Source organism: Aethalodelphis obliquidens, unplaced genomic scaffold (assembly GCF_003676395.1).
Source record: "Aethalodelphis obliquidens isolate GAN/ISIS:26980383/991018 unplaced genomic scaffold, ASM367639v1 scaffold43, whole genome shotgun sequence".
In the NCBI taxonomy this organism is placed as follows: Eukaryota; Metazoa; Chordata; class Mammalia; order Artiodactyla; family Delphinidae; genus Aethalodelphis; species Aethalodelphis obliquidens.
The window spans coordinates 12278576-12300497 of NW_020837987.1; the positions used below are offsets into that span (position 1 = coordinate 12278576).

The window sequence follows — 21922 nt, forward strand, 5'->3', positions numbered from 1 at the left end:
GAAGGAAAGAGTGAGAAAGAGAGACAGACTTATGTAGCCAGTAAAACCAGGAGACAGAGACGTTGTGGTGGGGATGGTATTTTAGATAAAGTGGCTTGAGGAAGACGGGAAGGATAAGAAGGACGCAGCCATGGGAAGGGTAAGGAAGATGCTCCAGGGCAGGTAAACAGCGAGGTGTCTGGGTTTTATTCCAAGGGCAGTGGGAGCCATTGGAAGCTTGTGATGGTTTTAATGGACTCCTCTGGCTGCTGCGTGGGAAAAGACTGAGGACAAGGGCAGAAGAAGGACCGTGGAGGAGACTGGCGGGAATGCAGCGCTGGCATGGGAGGCGGTGATGAATGAATACAAAGAAAGAATTCAATAAATTAATTATAAAGTTATAATGATAACACACTTATAGTTACTGGGAGTTTAACGGAGCTTAACATACGCCTGGCCCTAAACTAATTGCTCCACGTAGATTATCTCTTTGAATTCTGGCATCAGCCCTGAGGCGAGGACTATTCTTTGAGGCCTTTTACAGGTGAGACACGTGGGGTGCAGAGAGGTGAGGTAACTTGCTTGGATCCCCCGGCTGGAAAGTGATGGAGCTGAGATCAAACACGGGGAAGGGCATCCAGGTGGACGACACTTGCTGATGGGATGGAAGCGGGCAAGCAGGGGTGGGCAGAGAGTGTGATTCGTAGGTGTTTGCCTGAAGCAACTGGGAGAGGAGGGGAGAAGATAGTGGACAAAGAGGAGAGGTCTGGGGGATCTGGGAGCCAGAAGGCCCACCTTGTAGTATCTGTTGGTTGTGTTGTTCTGGAAGAGCGTGATGCACTTGCAATCCAGGCGCCAATAGTGCCGCTTCCTCTGTTGGGAGAGGTGCTTGAGAGACTGAGATTGTCTGCCCCACAAGCTGCTAGGGCTCTGACTCTAATCCCAGCCAACCCCCGCCCCGCCCCTGACCTTGACTTAGTCCCGCCCCTCCCCTAAATCCTGTCCCTCCCCCTTCATCCCTATAGCCACCCCTCTAATTCTACCTCTGCCTTCAGCATGACCCCGCCCACTCCAAACCCCAACCGGCTCCGCCCCCTCAAACCCCCGCTCTCCCCAACTCTAGCCCCACCCACTTGACCGCGCCCCACCCACTCACCAGCGTGTCCTTGTTGCTGTAATGAACCACCCAACCCTCACGTAGCGTCGTGCTGGATTTCCGTGTTGTGTGTCGCACTGACTGCACCACCCTCATTAGGGGGATGTACCCCAGGGAGCTGAGGGTTGGGGAGAGGAAGGGGTGAGAGGTTACAAGCAGAAAATAGCAGTAGTGCCTGGGGCCGCGGCGGGTGGTGGTAGAGGCCTGTTCGGGGCCCGGGGTGGGGTGGGGGGGTGCATCTCTGGGCAGCCAGGGGTTTTTTTTCCTTTGTGGTTTCCAGATTTCCCATAATGAGGAAGGGGACTCTTGAGAGGCCCACATTAAGAGGCTGCGTTCCAAAGCCAGGCTGCCTGGCAAATTACCTAACCACTTCGTGCCTCAGTTTCTCCACCCAAAGGGGTTGCTGTGAGAAGTGAAGCCTTTCTTAGGAGTTTAGCATAGTACTTGGCACACAGTGGGCCTCCAATAAGTGCTAATTAGTACTGAGCCCATTGATTGTGGAGCCAGCTGTGTGACATTGGGCAAGAGACTCAACCTCTCTGTGCCTCATTTCTCTCATCTGTGCACGTGCTATTATGACAGTGAGGAAATGAAGGCTGAGAGAAATTAAGTGACTTGCCCAACTTCAGAACCAACATCCTCTTGATCCCTGCGCTAGACCTGGACTTGAGAGGCCTTGGCCACTTCTCTTTGCCTCTCTGAGACTCGGTTTCCTCATCTGTGAAACAGGCTGCCTCTCCCAACAGCCCTCCCCTCCCAAGTCCTTCAAGGTCCAACTCTGATAGCCTATGATTCTGTTACTAAACACTCCCAGGAAAGACCTGGGAGAAAGGGATTCTGAGGTTCCAGGTGGCTAGGGCCGGGTGGCACGAGTAAGAAACTCTCAGTGATCACTGTGACCTGAATACCCGTCCCCCCTCTGGCCTCACTTCCCCTCCTCTTCCCATCACTCTCCCTGCTTCAGCCATCCCAGGTTCCTTGATACTCCTGCAACATTGTTGATTCTACCTCAGGGCCTTTGCACTTGCTATTCCCTCTGCTTGGTAGCCTCTTCCCCCAGATATCTTCCACACCACTCCTTCCCTCCCCTCCCTCAGATCTCTTTAAAGCTACATTTCCTCACAGAGGGCTCCTTTAACGACCCTAAGATAGCATGTCCCCATTTTCTATCCCCTCTTATTTCCTTTTTAATTTTATTTTTGATAGCAGTTATCAGTATCTTATAATAACCTATAACGGAAAAGAATCTGAAAAAGAATACATACATTATTCTCTCCCTCTCTCTCTCTCTCTCTCTCTCTCTATATATATATATATATATATATACTGAATCACTTTGCTGTACACTTGAAACTAACACAACACTGTAAATCAACCATACTTCAATTAAAAAATTTTTTTTCTAAAACATATGAAAAAAAGTGAAAAGGGTCAAAGGATGAGATTAAAAATAGAGAAATGGAAATGCAAATATTTTCTTCTCATACCTCCAAATGGATCATCTCTCACCCTTCCCACTTTAGAGATTCAAGATTCAAATACTAGGGAGAACTCCTTTTCCATTTTCTGAGCACTTATAACCTGGCAAGCACTTTCCCTGCATGATCAAATAGAATTTGCACAATCTGTAAGGCACGTCCCCAGTCCCCAGGAGGAAACTGAGGCAGGCAGAGAAAGGACCAGCGGTTTAAGTGATGGAGCTGGGATCCATCTCTCAGCCTCCAGTGCCCTGTGCTTTTAGCCCTGCTGCTTTCCTGCCACCTCAATAAACAGTCATCCATGGAGGAAACCAGGCCTTGTCCTAGGCACTTGGGAGGCGGATAAATACCCTTGCCCTCGAGCACTTGAACTCACATTCTAGTGAAGCTGAAGATTAATTCCATTTCTAATTTAAAATGTGTAATTAAGTAAAAGCTATTATTTTTCAGAGCTTCCATGCCAGAAGAAAGCCACTGCCTGTCAGTTCGTTGGGGATATTTTCCTTTCCCCATTTTACAGATGGGAAGACTGAGGCACCAAAAGGAGAAGGGACTTGTTTAAGGCCATACAAATCAATCCAAGGCCAAAATGGTTGAAAGAAAATGGATAGTTTCCCTTCCTTTTTAAGATTTAGGGCTCTGGGATAAGAGTTAAACGAACACTTACTGTATACCAGGTACTGTTTTACATACTTGAATTACAATAATTCATTTCATTCTCGCAACAACCCTATACGGTAGGTACTACTTTATCCCCATTTTACTGATGAGAAAACTGAGACCCAGAGAGGTTAATCTCTTGCCTAAGGCCATACAGCAGTCTGGTTCCAGAGTCCATATTCTCACTCACTCTTTGTACTGTCACTTTGCCATATGGACTGTTTCTGGAAGGACCCACCAGAACCTAATCCCAGTGGCATCCTCTGGGCAGAGGGGCTGGGCAGCTGAGAGGCAGGGAAGTGGGAGGGGTTGACTGTATATGTTTTGAGTGACTGTATTACCAGTTCCAATGAAAGAAAAACAATTTAAGTTAAAATAGGCTTCCATTAAAACTTGTTAAAAATGTAAATCAGGAAAAAAGGTTAGGTTAAAAAAATAAAGTTCGGATGCTTGAAAAAGTTCGCCTCAGGAACCTGAGAAATTTGTAAGAATGGGGTGATGTCAACCCATTGTAGGGACGGAGAATGGCCTTTGCTGGAGAGGGCCCTGGGTACCTCTGGGCCTTGCCTCCCTCGCCTTCCTCCTCCTCGCTGGCATGGAGAGCATTTTCTGAGTGGGAGCCCGGGACGAAACCCGAGTCATCTGACTCATCCATGAGGGAGCTCTTGTCAGCCTCGCTGAAATCAGTGGCCTCTTCCATCGGCACATCTGGGAGGACAGGGGCATCAGAGGGGCCTCCACACAGTCCTGCTGCCCTTTCCCGCTCAGCCCCCAGCCTCTTACCTCCGTTGATGAGTGCCTCCCCCAAACAGTCATTAGGGACTCGGGTGGCGCAGCGTTTGTGACAGTTGAACTTGCAATCTGGTAGGAGGACCGGGAACATGGAGTCAGGTGGGAGGGGGAAGAGAGGTCACCTCTAAGGGTTGACCCTTGACCCCTAGCCCCCAGTCTCAAAAGAGTTTGCTATTGCTTTTTGGGGCAGGAAAGCTAAATGACCCTTCCCTGGTCATCCCTCCTTTAAGCCACAGTCCCCAATTATAGAGAGGCTTGATTAAATAGAGGAGGGCCAGATGAAGTGTCCGTGGCTTGATAGCCCTAGCACTCTAAGGGTCTAAAGTTCTAACAGTGTAGATATCCGTCACCCTAGATTTCTACAATTATAGAGTGTAATCGCACGTAACGTTCTGTGATTCTAGACTTCAGGCTTTTGAGGGCGGGGTTTCTCAACCTTTGGCACTGTGAACATTTTGGGCTGGAAAATTCCTTGTTGTGGCGGGTTGTTCTGAACATCATAGGATTTTTAGCAGCATCCCTGATCTCTACCCATCTGATGCCAGTAGCACCAGCCCCATATGACAAACAAAAATGTTTCCAGACATTGCCAAACATCCCCCCTTGGGCAAAACTGTCCTTGGTTGAGAACCATTGTTTGGTTGAGAAGTTTGAAGACTCCGAGGTTCTGGGCTGCTATACATCAAAGATCCTGGAATTCTATGAAAACTTATTTTGCTAAGGTCCTTATGATTCTAGATTTCTAAGACTGCAGAGTCTGATGTCCAAGTTTCCAGAACTCTACACATCTATGCTTCTACAGTTCTACAGTTCTAGACTGCTAAGATTCTTTGATGTCTGAGGTTTTAAGGTTTTATGTATCTAAACTCTAGAATTCGGTGACCCTACAGTTCTATGATTCTAGACTTCTAAGCCTGTAGAATCTGATAGTTCCAAAATTCTTGGGTTCTGTACACCCAGGAATCTAGAACTTAATGTTTCTATGGTTCTTCAGCTGTAGACATCTAAGATTCTAGAATTTGATTGTTCTGATGAATTCTAGAATTGGATGGCTCTAACCTTTTTATGGATCTAGACTTCTGGTATTTCCGAATTTGATCGTTCAAAGTTCTGGGATCTTAGATTTCTAGGACTCCAGAATTTGATGGTTTCAAGGCTATATGATTCTAGACTTCTAAGACTCAAATGTTTTGCTTCTAGGTTTCTATTCTTCTCAATTCCTATGGTTTTAAAGTTCTAACATTCTGAGAATCTATAATTTGATGGTTCTAATATTTATGAGTCTAAAGTTCTATGATTCTTTTTGCTGAATCCTATGATCTAGAATTCTTGAAACTTATGTTTCTAAGGTTCTCTGATTCAAGAATTCTCAAGTTCTAAGGTTTTAGAATTCCATGCTAAGTATCATATGAATCTGGATTTCTTAGGTGCTAGGATTCCAAGTTTCTAATGACCGAGGTTCTAGGATTCCAGAATTCCAAAGGTTCTAGAACTTCAGGATTCAGGGCACTCCCTTTCCAAGGCCCTGTGCTTCTAAGGATCAGAACAGAGATTTTTGTTTCCTGCCACAAGCCCAGCTGAGATCCTAAGCCTCAGTGTGTCTGTGTGATGGGGGGTGTTCTGACTCTGTCCCTCGCCACCCCCCAACGTGGGGGGCCCCGCTGACCTTTGCACTGCAGGCCCTGGCGAAAGAGGCCCTTGAGCAGTTTCTTGCAAGCCTGGCAGACGGTGGGCCGCGTGTAGCTGTGGATGAGGAAGGTGTGTGGCACCTTGACCTTGGACAGCAGCATCTTGTCCAGCTCGATCGGGCGACCGGTGTAGGATGAGACAGAAGATGAGGAGGACGAGGAGGGGGGGCGGCGAGGGATGAGCTCGGTGGTGCTACGGCTCTATCAGATGGCAAGGTGGAAAGGGACACCTCAGCGTATCCTCCCTGCGCCTGGACCTCATCAACCCCCAACCACCCCTCCCCACCCCTCCCCACTCCCCCAGCTGCTCACCAGCTCATCAGTCATGCTGAGCAGGGACTCAGAGGTGCCGAGGCGCACCGAATGGCCACTGGCCAGAGACGTGGACGATAGGCGTCGCTTGCGGGCCCCACTGCAGTTGTTGGGGATGCTGAAGGCGCAGCGTTTGTGGTAGTTCAGTCCGCAGCCTGTGTGGGGCGCCCGAGGTCAGAGACATAGCCTCCACCTGACCTGGGCACTGAAGCTCAGCTCCCCCCACCACGCGCCCCTCCCCCCCTTCGCCACCTTCTCCTTTTCTGAGGATCTGGAACACAGCACGTCCCTCAGGATGCCTCTTCCTAGTGTAATTAACGTCAGCGGAAAACTACAAAACCCAATTCAGGCAGAACTGCTAATGGCTGAGAGCCTTCAGGAATAAAGGTTTGGGGAACTCCCTGACGGTCCAGTGGTTAGGACTCCGCGCTTTCACTGCCTAGGGCGCGGGTTCAATAATCTCTGGTCGGGGAATTGAGATCCCACAAGCCACTCGGTGAGGCCAAAAAAAAAAAAAAAAACAGGAATAAAGTTTTGGGCCACCCCAACAGACAAAATACCATGAGCAGGTGAGGTGCTGGCTGAGGGCAAAGGGAATATGGACCAGGCAGTGGAGAAGGCAGAGGAGGAAGCCACAGCCACGTGCCCAGTTGCAGCCGTGAGGACAGTCATAGTATCTCTTCCTTACTTTGTTATGAATATGTGCATACACCAAATATTTTTGTTTTCTTCCCTCTTCTACCCCCTTATCATCTAACATAAGATATTAATAATAAGTAACTTTATACCGTGATATTTGTTACGGGATATCAAAGGAGAAGACGGAATATCACACAAGGACATCGTCTTATGGGGAAAGAGAGCATTTTTCAGTTGTACTCGGGATGGTTGTATCATATCATGTGGAAGTGTGACTTTGTTCTTTCTTTTCTTTTCTATTTTTAATCCTTGACCACGAAAGAGTCAGGCTCAGCTTGTCATTTCCTACTGGACTTCCTGAATGCTTCTCCATACATCTCTGGTGATTCCAAATGATTCCAGGATCTCTTTCTGGAGTAAAGAATGTTCCTCCAGCCTTTGGAAGCTTCCTTCGGACATTTTATGAAGATTGTCTTCTGGCAGCCGGCCTCTTATAGACTTTCCTGTGCAGTAATTCCTCATCATAGGCACTGTCTCAAATGCACAATGTCATGCTGCAGAGGCAAGCTTGGGGATTGCTGTTGGTGCTACGAGGAGAGTTTCAGGATGGCAAATTGCACACAGGAACCATGTCCCAGTTTTGGCCTTTAATCACTCACATGCTTCACAGAATTTCAGAATCTCATCTATGGTTCCTGTTATGAGTATCAAGGTAGAATCAAACTCCCGTAGGAAGGCGTCAATGGCATAAAGTACAGGCATAAAGTATTGGAACCCTATGAACTTGGAACATCATCTGTGATGCTGGGCCGATGAAGTCCATTCGGAGAATGGCCATTAGAACTTGGTGATACCAGGGTTGCTCCATGACAACAGTTACATAAACCAAGACTTCAAGAGTTGGATATGGCATGTGGACGATGGCAATATCGATAGCAGCTTTGAATGCAGTAAATTGGTGTTTTGCAGGCCTGACACAGCTATTATCCCTAGAGTCCTTAAATAATGCCACAAGTATATTTAACTTTTTTTTTTTCCGCGCCGTGCGGCATGTGGGGATCTTAGTTCCCTGACCAGGGATTGAACCCGCACCCCCTGCAGTGGAAGCACAAAGTCTTAACCACTGGACCACCAGGGAAGTCCTCCACAAGTATATTTAGGGCTGCATGATAACAATCCTAGTCGATGCTGTGGGTCATCTGGAACACAAGGTATCAGGGACTCCGGATTTCTATAGGAGCATGATAGCCACAAAGCTGGAGATCCTTAGGCAATGGAACATCTGAGAATACGCCTCTAATAGTGCAGCGCACTGAACAACAATGGAGATGCAGGTCATCATCATATAATGGATGGTCTTCATCTGCTGTGTGTAGAGCGGAGCCAAGGTGGGTGTGCGGCCTTCCTCTGCAGGGGAGGCGTGATCTCAGCATTCCCCCTCAGAAGCATCAAAGACGGGAACAGTGAACCTGCGGATCCTGACACTTGGGCTTAACCTTGAGACATCTTGTCTCAAAGGAACACACTGTGTTCCTTTATTTTTTTAAAGTATGATTTAGGGAGACGTGTATGGGTGCCTGTTATAGACTGAATGTTTGTGTTCTCCCCAAATTCATATGTTGAAGCCCTAACCTTCAGTGTGACTGTATTTGGAGATGGGGCCTTTAAGGAGGTAATTAAGGTTAAATGAGGCCATAAGGATGGGGCCCTGATCAGTGGGATTGGGGTCCTTACAAACGGAAGAGACATGAAAAATCGCTCTCTCTCCACGTGCTATGTGAGCATAGGAGGAGATGGTGGCCATCTGCAAGCTAGGAAGAGAGCCCTCACCAGGAACCATATCTTGTCAGAACCCAGATCTTGTTTACGCCACCCAGCCCGTGATCTTTCGTTAGGACAGCCCTAGCAGACGGAAGTGCCAAGTTGCCAACAGGTGGACTCTGATAGCTTTATGTGTCACATCCCCAGTTATTCAAACGATAATCTGCGTGTTGCTGCGAAGGTATCTGGAGATGTGATTCAAGTCCACAATCAGTTGACTTTAAGTGACGGAGATCATAATCTGGGTGGGCCTGTTTCAGTCAGTTGAAAGGCTTAAAGAGCCGAGCTGAGATTTCCGAGCTGGAGAGCAGCTTCATCTCCTGCCTGTTCTCCCTGACGACCCGCCCTGCGGATTTCAGAGTGGCCAGCGCCCACAATCCTGTAAGTCAATTCCTTCCAAAAATCCCTTAACATATGCCTCCCTACAGGCTCCGTTTCTCCTGTTGATCCCTGACTGATATAGGCTCCGCCCTCTTCCCCATCACCCCTGTTCTCCCCCAAAGCTCTGCCCCTTACCACTCCCTCGGAGCTCCACCTCCCAGTCCCCACCCCCAAATGGAGCCCCACCCAGACCCCGCCCTCCACCCAAGCTCCGCCTCCTGTGCCCACCTCCAGTTCCTTCCCCAAGCCCTGCCTCTGGGCGCTCACCTCTCCCTCCGAACCCCACCTCTTAGGCCCCACCTCCTGGCCCTGAGCTCCAGCCCGGCCCCGCCCTCACGCCCACACCCTACCTCCTGGCCCCGCCTCCAGCCCCTCCGCCTCTCACCTTCACACTTGAGGCCCTGGCGCACTAGGCCGAAGAGCATCTCTCCGCAGTGGTCGCAGAAGGCAGGCGCTCGGTAGGAGTGCACCGTGAGGGCGTGCGGGCGGATCTGGAAGTCCTCGAAGGTGGCCGAAGCTGCAGGCAGCAGGGAGGGGCGGATGGTTGAGTCGGGACCAGCGGTGGCCATTTCACCCTCCGCATTCCCAGGTTTCACACAGCCCTCTCAACTGCAATGTTTGATCTTTCCTTCAATCATTTACTCGCATCCTACATTTCATTCGACCTGGGTTCAAATCCCAGCTCCACCATTGGCCAAAACACCTATGTGCCTATGCCAGGGACCGGGGAGGGGGAATGGGGAATTGTTTAATGGGCACAGATTTCCAGTTTTGCAAGATGAAAACAGTTCTGGAGGTTGGTTACACAACATTGTGAATGTAATTAACACTACTGAACACTAGACTTTGAATATGGTTAAGATGGTAATTTTATGTTGCATATATTTTACACAATTTAAAAATTTTTAATTAAAAAACACAGATAGGGCTTCTCTGGTGGCACAGTGGTTAAGAATCCGCCTGCCAAAAAAAAAAAAAGACAAAAGACCTGGAAAAGGTAAGGGGCTGGACCATGCAGGTGTCTAGGGAAGAACATGCCCAGTAACATAATAGTATCGCCTTATAGTTCTTTTTTTTTAAATTTATTTTGATGAATGTTCCGCTTACACTTTTTTATTTCTATTTTTGAAAACTAATTAATTTATTATAATTTTTGGCTGAGTTGGGTCTTCATTGCTGCACGCGGGCTTTCTCTAGTTGCGGCGAGCGGGGGCTACTCTTCGTTGCAGTGCGCAGGCTTCTCATTGCAGTGACTTCTCTTTTTGCGGAGGACGGGCTTTAGGCCCGTGGGCTCAATAGTTGTGGCTCGAGGGCTCAGTTGCTCTGCAGCATGTGGGATCTTCCCGGACCAGGGCTCGAACCCGTGTCCCCTGCTTTGGCACGCGGATTCTTAACCACTGCACCATCAGGGAAGTCCCTATGGTTCTTTTTTATGGGTTAAATGAATATATGGAAAGCTTTTTTTTTTTTTTTGGCCACGCGACGCGGCTTATGGGATTTTAGTTCCCCGACCAGGGATCGAAACGGGGCCCTCAGCACTGAGAGCACGGAGTCTTAACCACTGAACCGTCAGGGCATTCCCGGAAAGCTCTTAAAACAGTACCTGGCTCAGAGAAAATGCTCAATAAATGTTAGCTATTATTTTAAAGTTTCATTTTTGGACTAAATCTTGTTCCTCTCCCCACTCCCATCCCCCCCAATTTCTGTCTAATATTAAGCTATTTTTCTTAGTATTATGCAATGGAGAGGGGACTCTGTTCTATGTGCCAAGCACTGTTTACACACGCAGGATAAAGCTCTGAACAAGAGAGTTTCTCCACTCTCAGAGATCTGACATTCTTTTGAGGAGAGGGAAAAGATACATAAAACAAACAAACAAACAAACAAACAAGGATATTTCTGACAATGAGGAAATGGCATTTAAGCTGAGATCCAAATAACAAGAAGATGCTAGCTATGAGAAGACAGGACAGGGTCGGGGGTGGGGGAGAAGGACAGCAAGTGCAAAGGCCCTGAGGTGGGAGGGAGCTTGATTTCTTCAAGGGACAGAGGGCAGACAAGATGGTTGGAACAAAGAAAGTAAGAAGGACAGTGTTAAGAGATGAATTTGGGGAATTGGCAGGGCCCAGGTCATGGACAGCCTTGAGGCCACGTTGAGGAGTTTGCATTTTGTTCCGAGGGTAATGCAGAGTAAGGGGAGGATTCTGAGCAGTGGAGTGTCATGAGCTGACTTAGGTGCTACTGCAATAGTCTGGGCAGGAGGTGATGGCAGCTTGGATCAGTGGAGGGAGGAAAGGAATAGATTCAGGATGAGTGAGACCAGTAGGTTTGAGGATGGACCAAGTGAAGGGGTGAGAGAAAAAGAGGAGCCAGGGGTGGCCCAAAGTTTGGGGCATGAGCACCTGGGTGAATGGTGATACCCTTCACCAAGCTGGAGAATACTGTGGGAAGAGCAGGTTTAGAAGGGCGAAATCAAGATTTCTGTCTTGGACAGGCTGTATCTGAGAGGCCTGGAGCTGCCGAGTAAAAGCGTCAGGGAGACAGCTGCACGAACAAGACTTGGGTTTGGGGAGAGACCAGGATGAAGATAAAAATCCAAGGGTGGCAAGCCTATATGAGGGACGTAAATCCAAACTTCTTCTTTTTTTAATGATTTATGCTCTTTATTTATTGGCTGCGTTGGGCCTTCGTTGCTGCGCGTGGGCTTCCTCTAGTTGAGGCGAGAGGGGGCTACTCTTTGTTGCGGTGCGCGGGCTTCTCATTGCGGTGGCTTCCTTGTTGTGGAGCACGGGCTCTAGGCTCCCAGGTTTCAGTAGTTGCGGCACGTGGGCTCAGCAGTTATGGCTCGCGGGCTCTAGAGCGCAGGCTCAGTAGTTGTGACGCACGGGCTTAGTTGCTCTGCAGCATGTAGGATCTTCCCGGACCAGGGATCGAACCGGTGTCCCCTGCATTGGCAGGAGGATTCTTAACCACTGCACCACCAGGGAAGTCCCGTTAATCCAAACTTCTAACTGCCATCCATCCATCCATCCAACAAATTTTACGGAGCATTGCAGTACTCCGGGTGGGGGTGGGGTGCAGGGGAGGACATACAGCCATGAGTAAAGTACCTCCTACCCCCCTACCCTACCCTCCTGAAGGAACCAAGGGCTAAAGAGTCCTCTAAGTGCTGAGAGCTTGCCCACCCATCAAATGGGAATGGCCAGTGGGTGGACTAGATTTTGGCTGAAAATACAGGTACCCGGGTTTCATCTCATGCTGCAGAGTCTGATTTAATTTAGCATTTCATTGGGAGGAGGCACAGGCAGCAAAACATTTTTAACTTTACATCAAAGTGTAACGTAGGTCTAGGAAAGGACATATCAGAAATGCACAGCTTAATGAATTGTCAAACTGTACACGCCCATGTCACCAGCATTCTGATGGATAAATGGAAGTTTAAACCATTGTGCCCCCCACCCAACTCCAGCTGCCAAAAAGGTACCCACTCTCTTGGCTTCTAACAAAATAGCGTAATTGTCTTTGTGCTTCGTAAATGGAATGATACAATATGTAGTCTGATGTCTAGCTTCTGTCCCTCAGCATTAGGTGTGAGATTCATCCGCGTTGCCGTGGATGGTTTATGTTCAGTGCTGTGCGAATTCCACAATGTGCAGGCACCACACCTACCCATTCCGTAACGGTGGTTTGTAAAAAGCTCCCGCGGTGATTCTAATTTGCAGCCAAGGCTTAGAACCGCTGGTCCCTAACTTTAAGAACTAAGTTTCTGGGCCCACCTCCCCTCCCCCTCCTCCCGATGCCCCGCCCCCGCTCGAGGCTCCGCCCCTAGGCCCGCCTCGGCCTCTCACCCGACAGTACCACCTCCACCAGGTCGCCCTCCTGGATGTCTCCGGCAGAGCGCACCAACTGCAGGAGGTTGGCCGACGTGGGGTCATGTTTGAAGAGCAGGATCTTGTCGTAAAGGCCATAGAAGCCACACTCGGGGAACTGAGGAGCGGGAGAAGGAGGTGGTGACGGAAAAGCTCAAAGCAGCGGTCTGGAACCCTCCCAGGGCAGGGCCGGCTGTTTCCCCCGGAAACTCAGAGACCCCGCAGCCCCTCGCTTCCTGCCCGCTCCCTCCCAAGCCCAGCTCGAGCTGAGCCGGGCAGGGTGCCAGGGCCCCAGGTGTGCTGGGAGCGAGCGCTGGCCAGAGTTTGAGAGAGTGGCTCTGGGAGCGTGGGCACCTAGAATCTTCTGGAGATGGACGGGGGTAGGGCTGAGTGAGCATCCCTTCCCTTATCTCCCCACCACCTCCCGCTCCCCCTCACCCCCAGCTTCCTTCCTGGAACTGTTGTTGTCCCTGTTACCTGGCTCCAGGCCCAGCACTGGGGCTGGGCGATCTGGAAGGAGGGGATTTAGGACTCCTAGTTTGTGGGGGAGGGGTGTGTGGAAAGGCTAGGGCTCAAGGGAGCTGGAAACTGGCACGGTGTCCCCCACCCAATGCCTCAAGGACCCAGGTGTCCCGGTCCCTAGCTTGGGGAGGCGGGGCAGGAAATGAAACCTGGTAGAACAGAAAGTGAAACCGCCCAGGTGGAGCCACTGGAAGGAAGGAAAGGGGCCCTACCACACCTGGACGGGGTGGGGAGGGGGGCAGAAAATAAAACTGCGGTGAGGCCTGAGGCGGTAGGCTGAGGACTTGAGCATCGGATAAAGAACTTCACCCAGGGGACAATCATGCCCTCTCCCCAGCCTGTTTTCCCAAGGAGCAGGCTAAGTGTGCGAGCTGGGCCTGCTAGTTTTGGGGTTTGGGGTAGGTGGCAAAGGAAGCTCTATCTGTTCTTGTTGCTGGGAGAGGGTCCACAGGTGGCCAGGACTGCCAGGGTCCTGACTGCCTTGGAGGTCTTTCTCTAAGCTTCAGTTTCCTTGTCTGTAAAATGGGGGAGTTGGCCCAGTTCCTAATGTTTTGTCTGCAGCCCAAAGAATTCATTCCCAGGAATCTAAGAAGATCCTACAATTTGGGTATTTGGGGATTCCAGCATGCTCACATTATAGGATTATACATTCTAGATTCCAACAAATTATCATGATAAGTTTTAGGATTTTAATAACCTAGATTAGTAGTAGTCTAATATTTTAAAGTTCTAGGAATCTGCTAAACTAGGGTTCTAATATTTGAATATCTTAGCATGAAAGGATTTCAGCGACCCAGCATTCCAGAATTCTAACATTTTTACGCTCTAGGAGTCTAACAACGATGGAATCAAATATTCCAACATTTTAATGTTTTAGTATTTCAACAACCTCGGGTTCTAATGTTTGAACACTTTAATATCAGAGGAGTTCAGTTACCTAGCAGTTGCATATTCCAACAATTTAGAATTCTAACATTTTAACACTTTTACAGTCCAAAATTCCAACAGCAGAGTAGCCCACTATTCCAATTTTTTTTTTTAATTCTAACTTTTAACATTCTAGAATCCAAGCATTGCGTCCCACCTGATTTCCCCTTGCCGTGCTCCCCCAGGCCCCAACCCCAGTGACCCTCGTGTCCAAAGCGAAGAGTGGGGTGGGACTGGGGAAGGTTCGTTTTCACAGACTAGCATTAGAGCCGGGGGGTGGGGGGACACTGATCAGGAGAGGGGACAGACACCTCAGAGCCTCTGGACTGTGAAGAGGCGCACCTGCCCCTCCACACACGCTCAAGCCTGGGGGAGGGCAGAGATTGGACTCTGAGACCTCACTTGCCCCTGGCAGCTACTGCAGGCACCCACACCCACACATGTCACTTGATCGCCACGGCCAGCCTGGCTTCAGTTTCTACTGTTTCCACCAAATGGGAGGCCGGGGATAGGCCTGGACAGGGAGGTCCCCCGACATCTGCTGCTCCCACCTGCCCCTTCCTCTCGGCTCCTACACCTCACCCGTCCCTCCCTTCCTCCATGCTGTCTGCAGCAAACAACAACATCCAGGACATGCAATTTGGGGAGGCCTCTGGGGCACCCCACCCCTGACCAGGCCTCTCTCAAAGGAGTGGTGGGGTGAGGAGGCAACTGGGGGCCAATGCCCCACCCCCACCCCTCAGTCGCCCAAGGCTTATCCCCCTTCTCTCCCTCTTCCTTATATACTGGGCTGGAGATCGCCTCTGCCAGCACCTCCCCACTCTTCCAGACCTCTCCTCAAGCTAGGTGAGGGGAACCCTGTGCCCTCACCTTCTGGTCAACGATGGAGCAAGCCAGCTGCTTCACGTGGGCCAGCTCGGAGGCGGTGGGCAACAGCACGAACTCGCGGGTCAGCCCGATCTGGATGTGGAAGGACACCCCCGAGCCCGGCGCCGGGACATGGGACAGCAGCGGTGGCGGAGCCTGCAGTTCCAAGCTGCCAGAGGGCGGAGGAGACCCCGGCCCGGGAGAGCCCGGGAGGCCGGCGGGATGGGAGGGTGCGGCGGCCATAGGGCGAGGCCCGGGACCCGCCGCCCGGCGCCCACCCGGGATCAGGCTGCAGGAGCCTGAGCAGGGAGGCTCAGGTCCCTGGATCCGAGGTATCTTGTTAGCTGGTGGTAGGAGCGCGGGGATCCCGGGGATCCGAGAAGAGAATCCTGGCAGGTTGAGGGAACTCGAGGAGGTGGGACCCTGGGAAGTTAGAGAAAAGGAATCTCGTGGATCAGACGCCCGCCCGGAGATTAAGGGATCACAGACGATCAGAAAGGAGAAATCTAATGGTTTGGGCGGCCCAGCGATTGGGAGATTCCAAGAAATCAAAAAAGAAAATCTAGTAGGCCGGGGTCACAGGGATCAGAAGAGCCCAGGATCCAAAGGCTCGCTGGAGAAAGAAGGGATTGGAAAAGGAGCAGGTGGGGCCAAGAATCCAGTGGCTGTAAGAAGAGGATCCACATAAGAAGGGAGCTCGAGGGATTCACCAGATCTTGGGGTGGAGAGCAGGAGTCTCTGAGTCGGGGATCGAATGGATCCCAGGGATCCGACGGCGGGCCTGGGAATGGGCAGAGGGATTCCGAGGGCTGGGGTGCTAAGGCGGGAATCTCACGGGTCTCGGCAGTTGGAGAAAAATTCGGTCGGGGGCCGCGGAGAAGGGGGTGTTACCGGCGGCAGTGGGGTGGCGGGGGGTGGGAGGGAAGGGAGGGTCGTCCGGCGCCGGGCGCCGGTGGCTCTTTTTCCCACTCCAAAGTTTAATTCGGCGGCTGCGGCCCAGGAGGAAGTGTCCGGAGTGACAGTTCAGTCGGCCAATCGGTGCCGGCCTCGGTGACGTCAAGAGGGCGGAGCCTGACGAGGGCCTGCGGGCGGAAGAGGAGGGCGGGCTTAGCGCCTCCGAGTTGGGGCGGCACCTCCCGCTCCCGGGTCTGGGGACCCGGGGGTGGGAGATGCGGGGAAGGGAGGCGAGACTGATTCCTTCCCACCTCACACCCAAGTCTGGAAAACTGACTTTTCCCTGAGCTGGAGAGGGAGGGGCAAGCCACCCTCACCCCCACCACAGGTCGCGAGGCCGGGGCTGAGGAGGCGTCTGGCCCTTTAAGGAAGGGGGCCGTCTCGCCTGGCCTGCATCCGGCGCCCACCGCTGGGGAAAGGGTGGGAGGCGGTGTCAGGTCTGGCCCGCTCTCCGGGCCGGGCCTGCCTCTTCCCAGGGCGTCAGCACGCCCGCCCCCTCCCCCCACTCCCGAGCCCATTACACAGGTGGGAAGACCGAGAGACCTCCAGATGGGCAGAGGTCCTTGCCTCAGGTCTGTCTCCAGCGACCTTGGCCAAAGTGCCAGGAGCAAACTGCAGAGGCCAGGGCTGGGTTACCCGCGCGCGGAGAAAGTCAGGCACAGGGCAGGTGGAGAAGGGGTGTAGTTTCCTTCCATCAGCTCCCCACTCCACCCCAGTGTTTAGGAGGGTGAAGAGCCAAAGAAAAGCCTCGGGGTGCCTGGAAGGACCATAGCGACCAGGGAGGACCACACATCCACACCACTTCATAGATGGAGAGCACATAGTTCTCCTGGGGAAGTGTGCACGTCTGTCTCTGTGTGACTTTAGGTTGGTGACCTACCCCCTCTGAGCCTGTTTCTCTTTTAGATGGGACAATAATAGGACTGACCCCAGAGGGTCTTTGTGGGGATTAATGAGATGGTTTAAGGGTGCCTACAACACAGCAGAAGCTCAGTAATGGTGACTGGCTATAATGCGCTGAGATAAAGGGGTGGGCACCTCAGGCACTCAGGTGTTTGTGGGTGGGTTTGTTCATTTAGTCTTTCAGCAAGTATGGATTGAGGCCCTAATATGTGCTAGGCCTGTCATAAAACACCTCTTCCAGGACCAATTCCAACTTGGTTTCTCCTCCCTAGCCAATAATGAGTGGCTACCATTTAGTTTACATACAGGAAGCTGAACCCTCAGAGAGGCAAAATGACTTGTCCAAGATTGCCAAGCGAGTAGCTACCACCCACTGGCTTCACTGAGGGGCCAAGGCCTGGCTGAGCCCCAGAGGCATCCCAATAGAGATGGGCCACCGCCGCCTAGACTCCCGACCAGCAGGGCTGGGTAGCGGGGATGAGGAACTCACGATGAGCCCACATTCCTGGTAAAGGGCTGTTGGGGGTAGCTGAGGTCGGCACAGTAGCGAATCTGTCACCACATCCGGGGGCTGGCTGGGGCTGGGGAAGGAAGTCTGAGGCTGGAGCGAAACCCTAAACCACCACCTGGGGAAGCTGCACAGAGCCCAGAGGGATGAGGGGGCAGTGAGGCCACATGGTGCCCATAGCTGGGCTCCTGTCAGCATCACCTGATGGCCATCTGCCCACCTGTGCCCTTTGTCCAGACCAGCAGACGACCACCATGGTGAAAGCCTAACATGAGTGTGCACTTCTCAGGCCTTCCTCCTTCCTCAAGTGTTCATGGGGCCCTGACAGGAGCCAGGCCCTGTTCTGGGCACTGGGGTGCAGCCTTTGATAAGCCAGGAGGTGGGTATTACTGAAAGGCTCACTTTACAGGGGAGGCTGAGGCCCAAGGAGGTGCCAGGACTTGCCCAAGGACCTCTGGCTGGTAGGCAAAGAGGCCTCATAGCAAGCAGAGGGAGTCACAAGGGACTGGATACCAATTCTGATTTGTATCCTGCTGGGCCCTGAGCAAGCTCCTCGAGCCCCCGCCTCCATCTCTCGTCCTTTGTAATGTGTGCATAATGCTGCGCTCCCCTTCTTGAGGTTGTGGGGACCTAGTGAAATGGCACGTGAAGAGCTCTGAGGGCACAGCCGACTACTGTGATTCAGCCACCGCAGAGAAGGGAGGAGGGAATGGCATGTCCCAGGGTCTCCCTTCCTTCCCACTCCATGCAGGCCCAGGCGTGGGGCAGGGAGAGAAGGGGGGCGTTCAGTTTTCTGGATTAGCACTTTGGCCTCACTACCAACCATCACACAGGGGGCGGGGGGGATGAGGAGCTGAACCGTCACATTGTTTCATCTGCTAGTCAGGGCTCTGCTGTAGCCCCTGGGGAGGGAGCGCTTAGGGACAGAAAGGAGGGGCACAGGGAGATTCGGTCCTTGCCCCCACTTCCGTCCCGCCACCTACACCCCACCCAAGATCTGGGCCCCTCTCTGCACCCCCGCCCTACCACGAAACCCCAACCCATCACATCCCGTCGCCAAGCTCCACCCACCCCTGGCAGAGCCAGTCACTCCTCCCCACGAGTCCCTGGTCCCCTCAGTAGTCAGCACCGCCGCCCATCTTACTCCAAAGGGTTTATTGAGACAAGGTTCACAGGCAAGACCAGGGCAGAGGGGATGGGGCTTATAAACAGGAACCTGGAAGGGGGCCTGAGGGCACAGGGTGGAACCCAAAAACGAGAGTGAAATAAATAGAGGAAGAGAGTGGAGGGTCAGGAGAGGAGACGGACAGACTATCACACAGTGATAACAACATGGGTGGGGGTGGGGCTCCATTAAAATCCCATTTATTTATACAGATATACAGGGAGTTACGGGGGACCCGAAGGACCCCACTCCACCCTCCATGCGCCACAGACGGGCAAGAGAAGGCCACCTCTCCCCATGGGTGACCCCACGGGGGTTTGGGGGGCTGCCCTTGGAGGAGTGTTGGGGGGAGGTAGGGGCGGGCACCTCCCCCGAGGGCATCACCAGCTCCCCAGGCAGTTACTGGCCCTGGCGGCGTTGGGTAGTGTCTGGAAAGCTGTGCTGAGGAACTGGAGGGGAGGGGGTTTACTGGGCGCGCTCCGGGGCGGGCCAGGCCCGCACCTCCACAGAGGACAGCCCAGCCTGCAGCTGGCTCCAGGGCCCCGGCAGACCCAGAGCAGGGGCATTGGGGGCTCCTCCCGGCACAGCTCCCACCCGGATCCAGGGAGGTGGAAAGGAGGGGTCAGGGGTTCAAAGAGAGAACCTGGCACCTTCTGGCGTCTTGGAAAAGCTAATCCCTAAGGACACCCAGCCCTGGCTGTACAGCCCCTGAGAAGGCAGCTCAGAGACCTGGAGTGGGTGTCAGGGTGAAGAGAAAATTCCCAGAGACCATCCTGGAGGGCGATTCCTGAAGGAGGCCACGCCCCGGCGGGATGCCTGGGGGAAGGACGGGCCGAGGGGAGGGCCTCCTGGGGAAAGGGCCAGTTAGCACCACCAGGCTCCAAGGCAGGCAGGAAGAAGCCAGGCCTTGGGGCCTACAGACCAAGGCTGGAGTCACCTATGGGGGGCAGAAGGGAGGGGAGACTGGACCACGACCTCCAGGGTGCAAGAGGCCAGGCAGCTCCAGCCCCTCCTCTGAATGCCCAGGGGCTACCTTGGCAATTCTCACAGAGCATCCTGACTAGGATTTCGGGTCTTGGCACCCTCTGGAAATGCCAGGCGAAGGGGTGTTTGTGAGGGCCCCATCGGGGGTGAGGATGCAGGGGGCTTCTGCCCTCCCAAGCCAAGCCTCCCTCCCATCTGGCCCCTCACCTCAGTCCCACCTGCCCAGCCCCGCTCCCCAGCCAGCGTGGCGGCCTGGGCGGGGCCAGGTGGGCATCATACGAAGACCTTGGCCAGGGCGTCGGCGCCCGCGCTGGCGATGAGGGCCTTGCTGGGGTGGCAGGCGACAGCATGGATGGCCTCCTCGTGCTTCTTGCGGTGGGCCGTGATCTCCTGAACGCATGTCTTATTGTCCAGGCTCCACAGACGCAGGGAGCAGTCGTGGCCTGTGCAGATGTGGGAGCAGTCGTGGCCATCACCCAGCAGCTGCGGGTCCCCCTGCCTCCTTGCCCAGACCTGCTCCCCGAACCTGGCCTCATCCGAAGGCCTGGGAGATGGGTGGGGCTCGCTCCTCTGCCCAGTTGCCTCCAGATGCCCAGCGTGAAGGACTGCCCTTCTGACCAGCCTATCATCCAGCCATCTAGGCACCGAGTGTTCACTGAGCACCTACTGTGTCCTGCACTTGGGGGCGTGGTGAACAAAACAGGCAAATCTCCCTGCCCCTGTGGTGCTGCGTCCCAGCGTGTGAGACAGTAAACAAGAGAACAGGATAAACGAGGTCAGGTGGTCACAAGTGCTGTGAGCACAAGTCAGTCAGCGTGAGGACCGTGTGGCCCAGGGGGTAGGGCAGGGGGAAGAACCTTCCAGGCAGCGGGGACAGCCAGGGGCAGGTCCTGAAGACTGACAGCCTGAGCAGGCAGGCGGGGGGTGGGGGGAAGTAGACTGCGCCAGGCCTTGGGGCCATGAGCCACTGCAGGGAGACCGCCGGACTTAGGCGTTACCAGGATCTGGTGGGCTGCAGTGGGGGGACCTGGGCCCTGTACTGAATTTTTGCCTGGGCCTGATCTCACTGACTGTTCCCTCAACCGGCGTCCTCCCTGGAGACAGCTGTAGCACCGTCCTGGGCCACCCCCGCCCTCCACTGCCACTGCTCACGCCTGTGTGTGCACTCGCTTGCTGACACCCCGGGGCAGGCTCGGTCTGGTCAGGCCTCTGTAACCGCCAGCGCACACCCTTCACCCCCTGGGGAGCTTCAGCCCCTTCTCCATCCACCCAAGTCCCAGCCCATCCCGTTGAGGTGCAGCTCCACACTCACTGGGGCTCAGTGCCTTTATCCACAGACAGCAGGTGCACCAAATGCTAAAATTTCTCGTGGGGACCGAGAGTCAGATAAACCTGAACTTCAATTCCTGCAACCCTGTGGGCTGTGACCAAGTGAAATGACTTCTCTAGCCCCAGTCACCACATCCGTGGAGTGGGAATAACAGTACCAACCTCATTCAAATCCAATGAGATGATGTGGGAGAGGGCCTACAGTGGGCTCCGGTGCACAGTGCTTTGCTGTCCCCATTCCAGCCACGGAGGGGCTCCAGGCCCCTGCTCGGACAGCACTCCCACCAGCTCCCCACCCTCAGGGAGCCCCCGGAGTACTCCCTCGGGACCAGAGCCTGGGTCTCTTCCTCTTCCTCTCCCCAGCCTGCCAGGAAAGGCACACGCCCTCACTCCTTAGGAGCCAGGAGGCTCCCGACTTACTTCCTGACATCAGGAATACGCCATTGGGGTCCACGGCTAGGCAGGTGACTGCATCCAGGTGGGCAACCATGGAGTGCACGGATCTCCCTGAAGGGAGAGAGGTGGGCAGCAGGTTACTTTCCACTCTGCGCCTTGCCTGGGAAGGTGAAGGGGCTAGAAGGGACACAGCCTTCAACGTGGACACCAGGAGGTCTGCCATCTGAGCCTGGTCGACCCCTGCTCCCCCTGAGCACACGTGAAGGGGGGCCAGGAAGGTGGGGCCTCACCTGTCCGGTTGTCCAGGAAGCGGATGCCTCTGTCGTCGTGGGCGGTGATGGTGAGGGGCTGGCTCGGATGACTCGCCACCTGGTTGATCTGGGTTGGGCCTGACAGGGAAAACGAGGGAGAGGGAAGAGGTCAAGGGTGGGAGGCCATCAGGGAGACCGGGACAAAGATAAGAGGAGAACCACCATCCCATGCCCATCCTCTGCTTAGACAGCGAGCAGGGCCGGGCACTCCGGCCGCTCCCTCCTGGGCCCCGTGCTTCATCTGTGCAATGGACACTGCATGGCCTCGGGGCGAGCAGGAG

General features: G+C 53.4%; 2 protein-coding genes across 7 annotated transcripts in view; both read right to left on the minus strand.

The window, feature by feature from the left end:
* The window catches only part of PRKD2 (protein kinase D2), a 30761-nt gene extending 14690 nt beyond the window's left edge, over window positions 1–16071 (minus strand). Inside the window, exons 1-10 of one of the 2 annotated variants that reach the window (XM_027079939.1) lie at window positions 15983–16071; window positions 15095–15184; window positions 12755–12893; window positions 9292–9423; window positions 6066–6220; window positions 5732–5954; window positions 4057–4134; window positions 3828–3981; window positions 1136–1253; window positions 775–852 (exon numbers count right to left, since the gene is read on the minus strand). In XM_027079939.1, the coding sequence (XP_026935740.1) occupies window positions 775–852; window positions 1136–1253; window positions 3828–3981; window positions 4057–4134; window positions 5732–5954; window positions 6066–6220; window positions 9292–9331 (846 nt within the window). In that variant the 5' untranslated portion in view covers window positions 9332–9423; window positions 12755–12893; window positions 15095–15184; window positions 15983–16071. Of the gene's footprint in view, window positions 1–774; window positions 853–1135; window positions 1254–3827; window positions 3982–4056; window positions 4135–5731; window positions 5955–6065; window positions 6221–9291; window positions 9424–12754; window positions 12894–15094; window positions 15509–15982 lie in introns of those variants that run through there. The other variant, XM_027079938.1, reaches the window with a different exon arrangement.
* Window positions 15457–21922, minus strand: part of STRN4 (striatin 4) — a 28905-nt gene continuing 22439 nt past the window's right edge. For 3 of the 5 annotated variants that reach the window (XR_003427443.1, XR_003427441.1, XR_003427444.1), the window contains exons 15-18: window positions 21621–21719; window positions 21355–21441; window positions 19813–20048; window positions 18595–19558 (exon numbers count right to left, since the gene is read on the minus strand). Coding sequence is in view for 1 of the 5 variants with exons in the window: in XM_027079941.1 (XP_026935742.1) it covers window positions 19879–20048; window positions 21355–21441; window positions 21621–21719 (356 nt within the window). In the remaining 4 variants the exon portion in view is untranslated. Of the gene's footprint in view, window positions 16174–18594; window positions 20049–21354; window positions 21442–21620; window positions 21720–21922 lie in introns of those variants that run through there. The other 2 variants (XR_003427442.1, XM_027079941.1) reach the window with 2 other exon arrangements.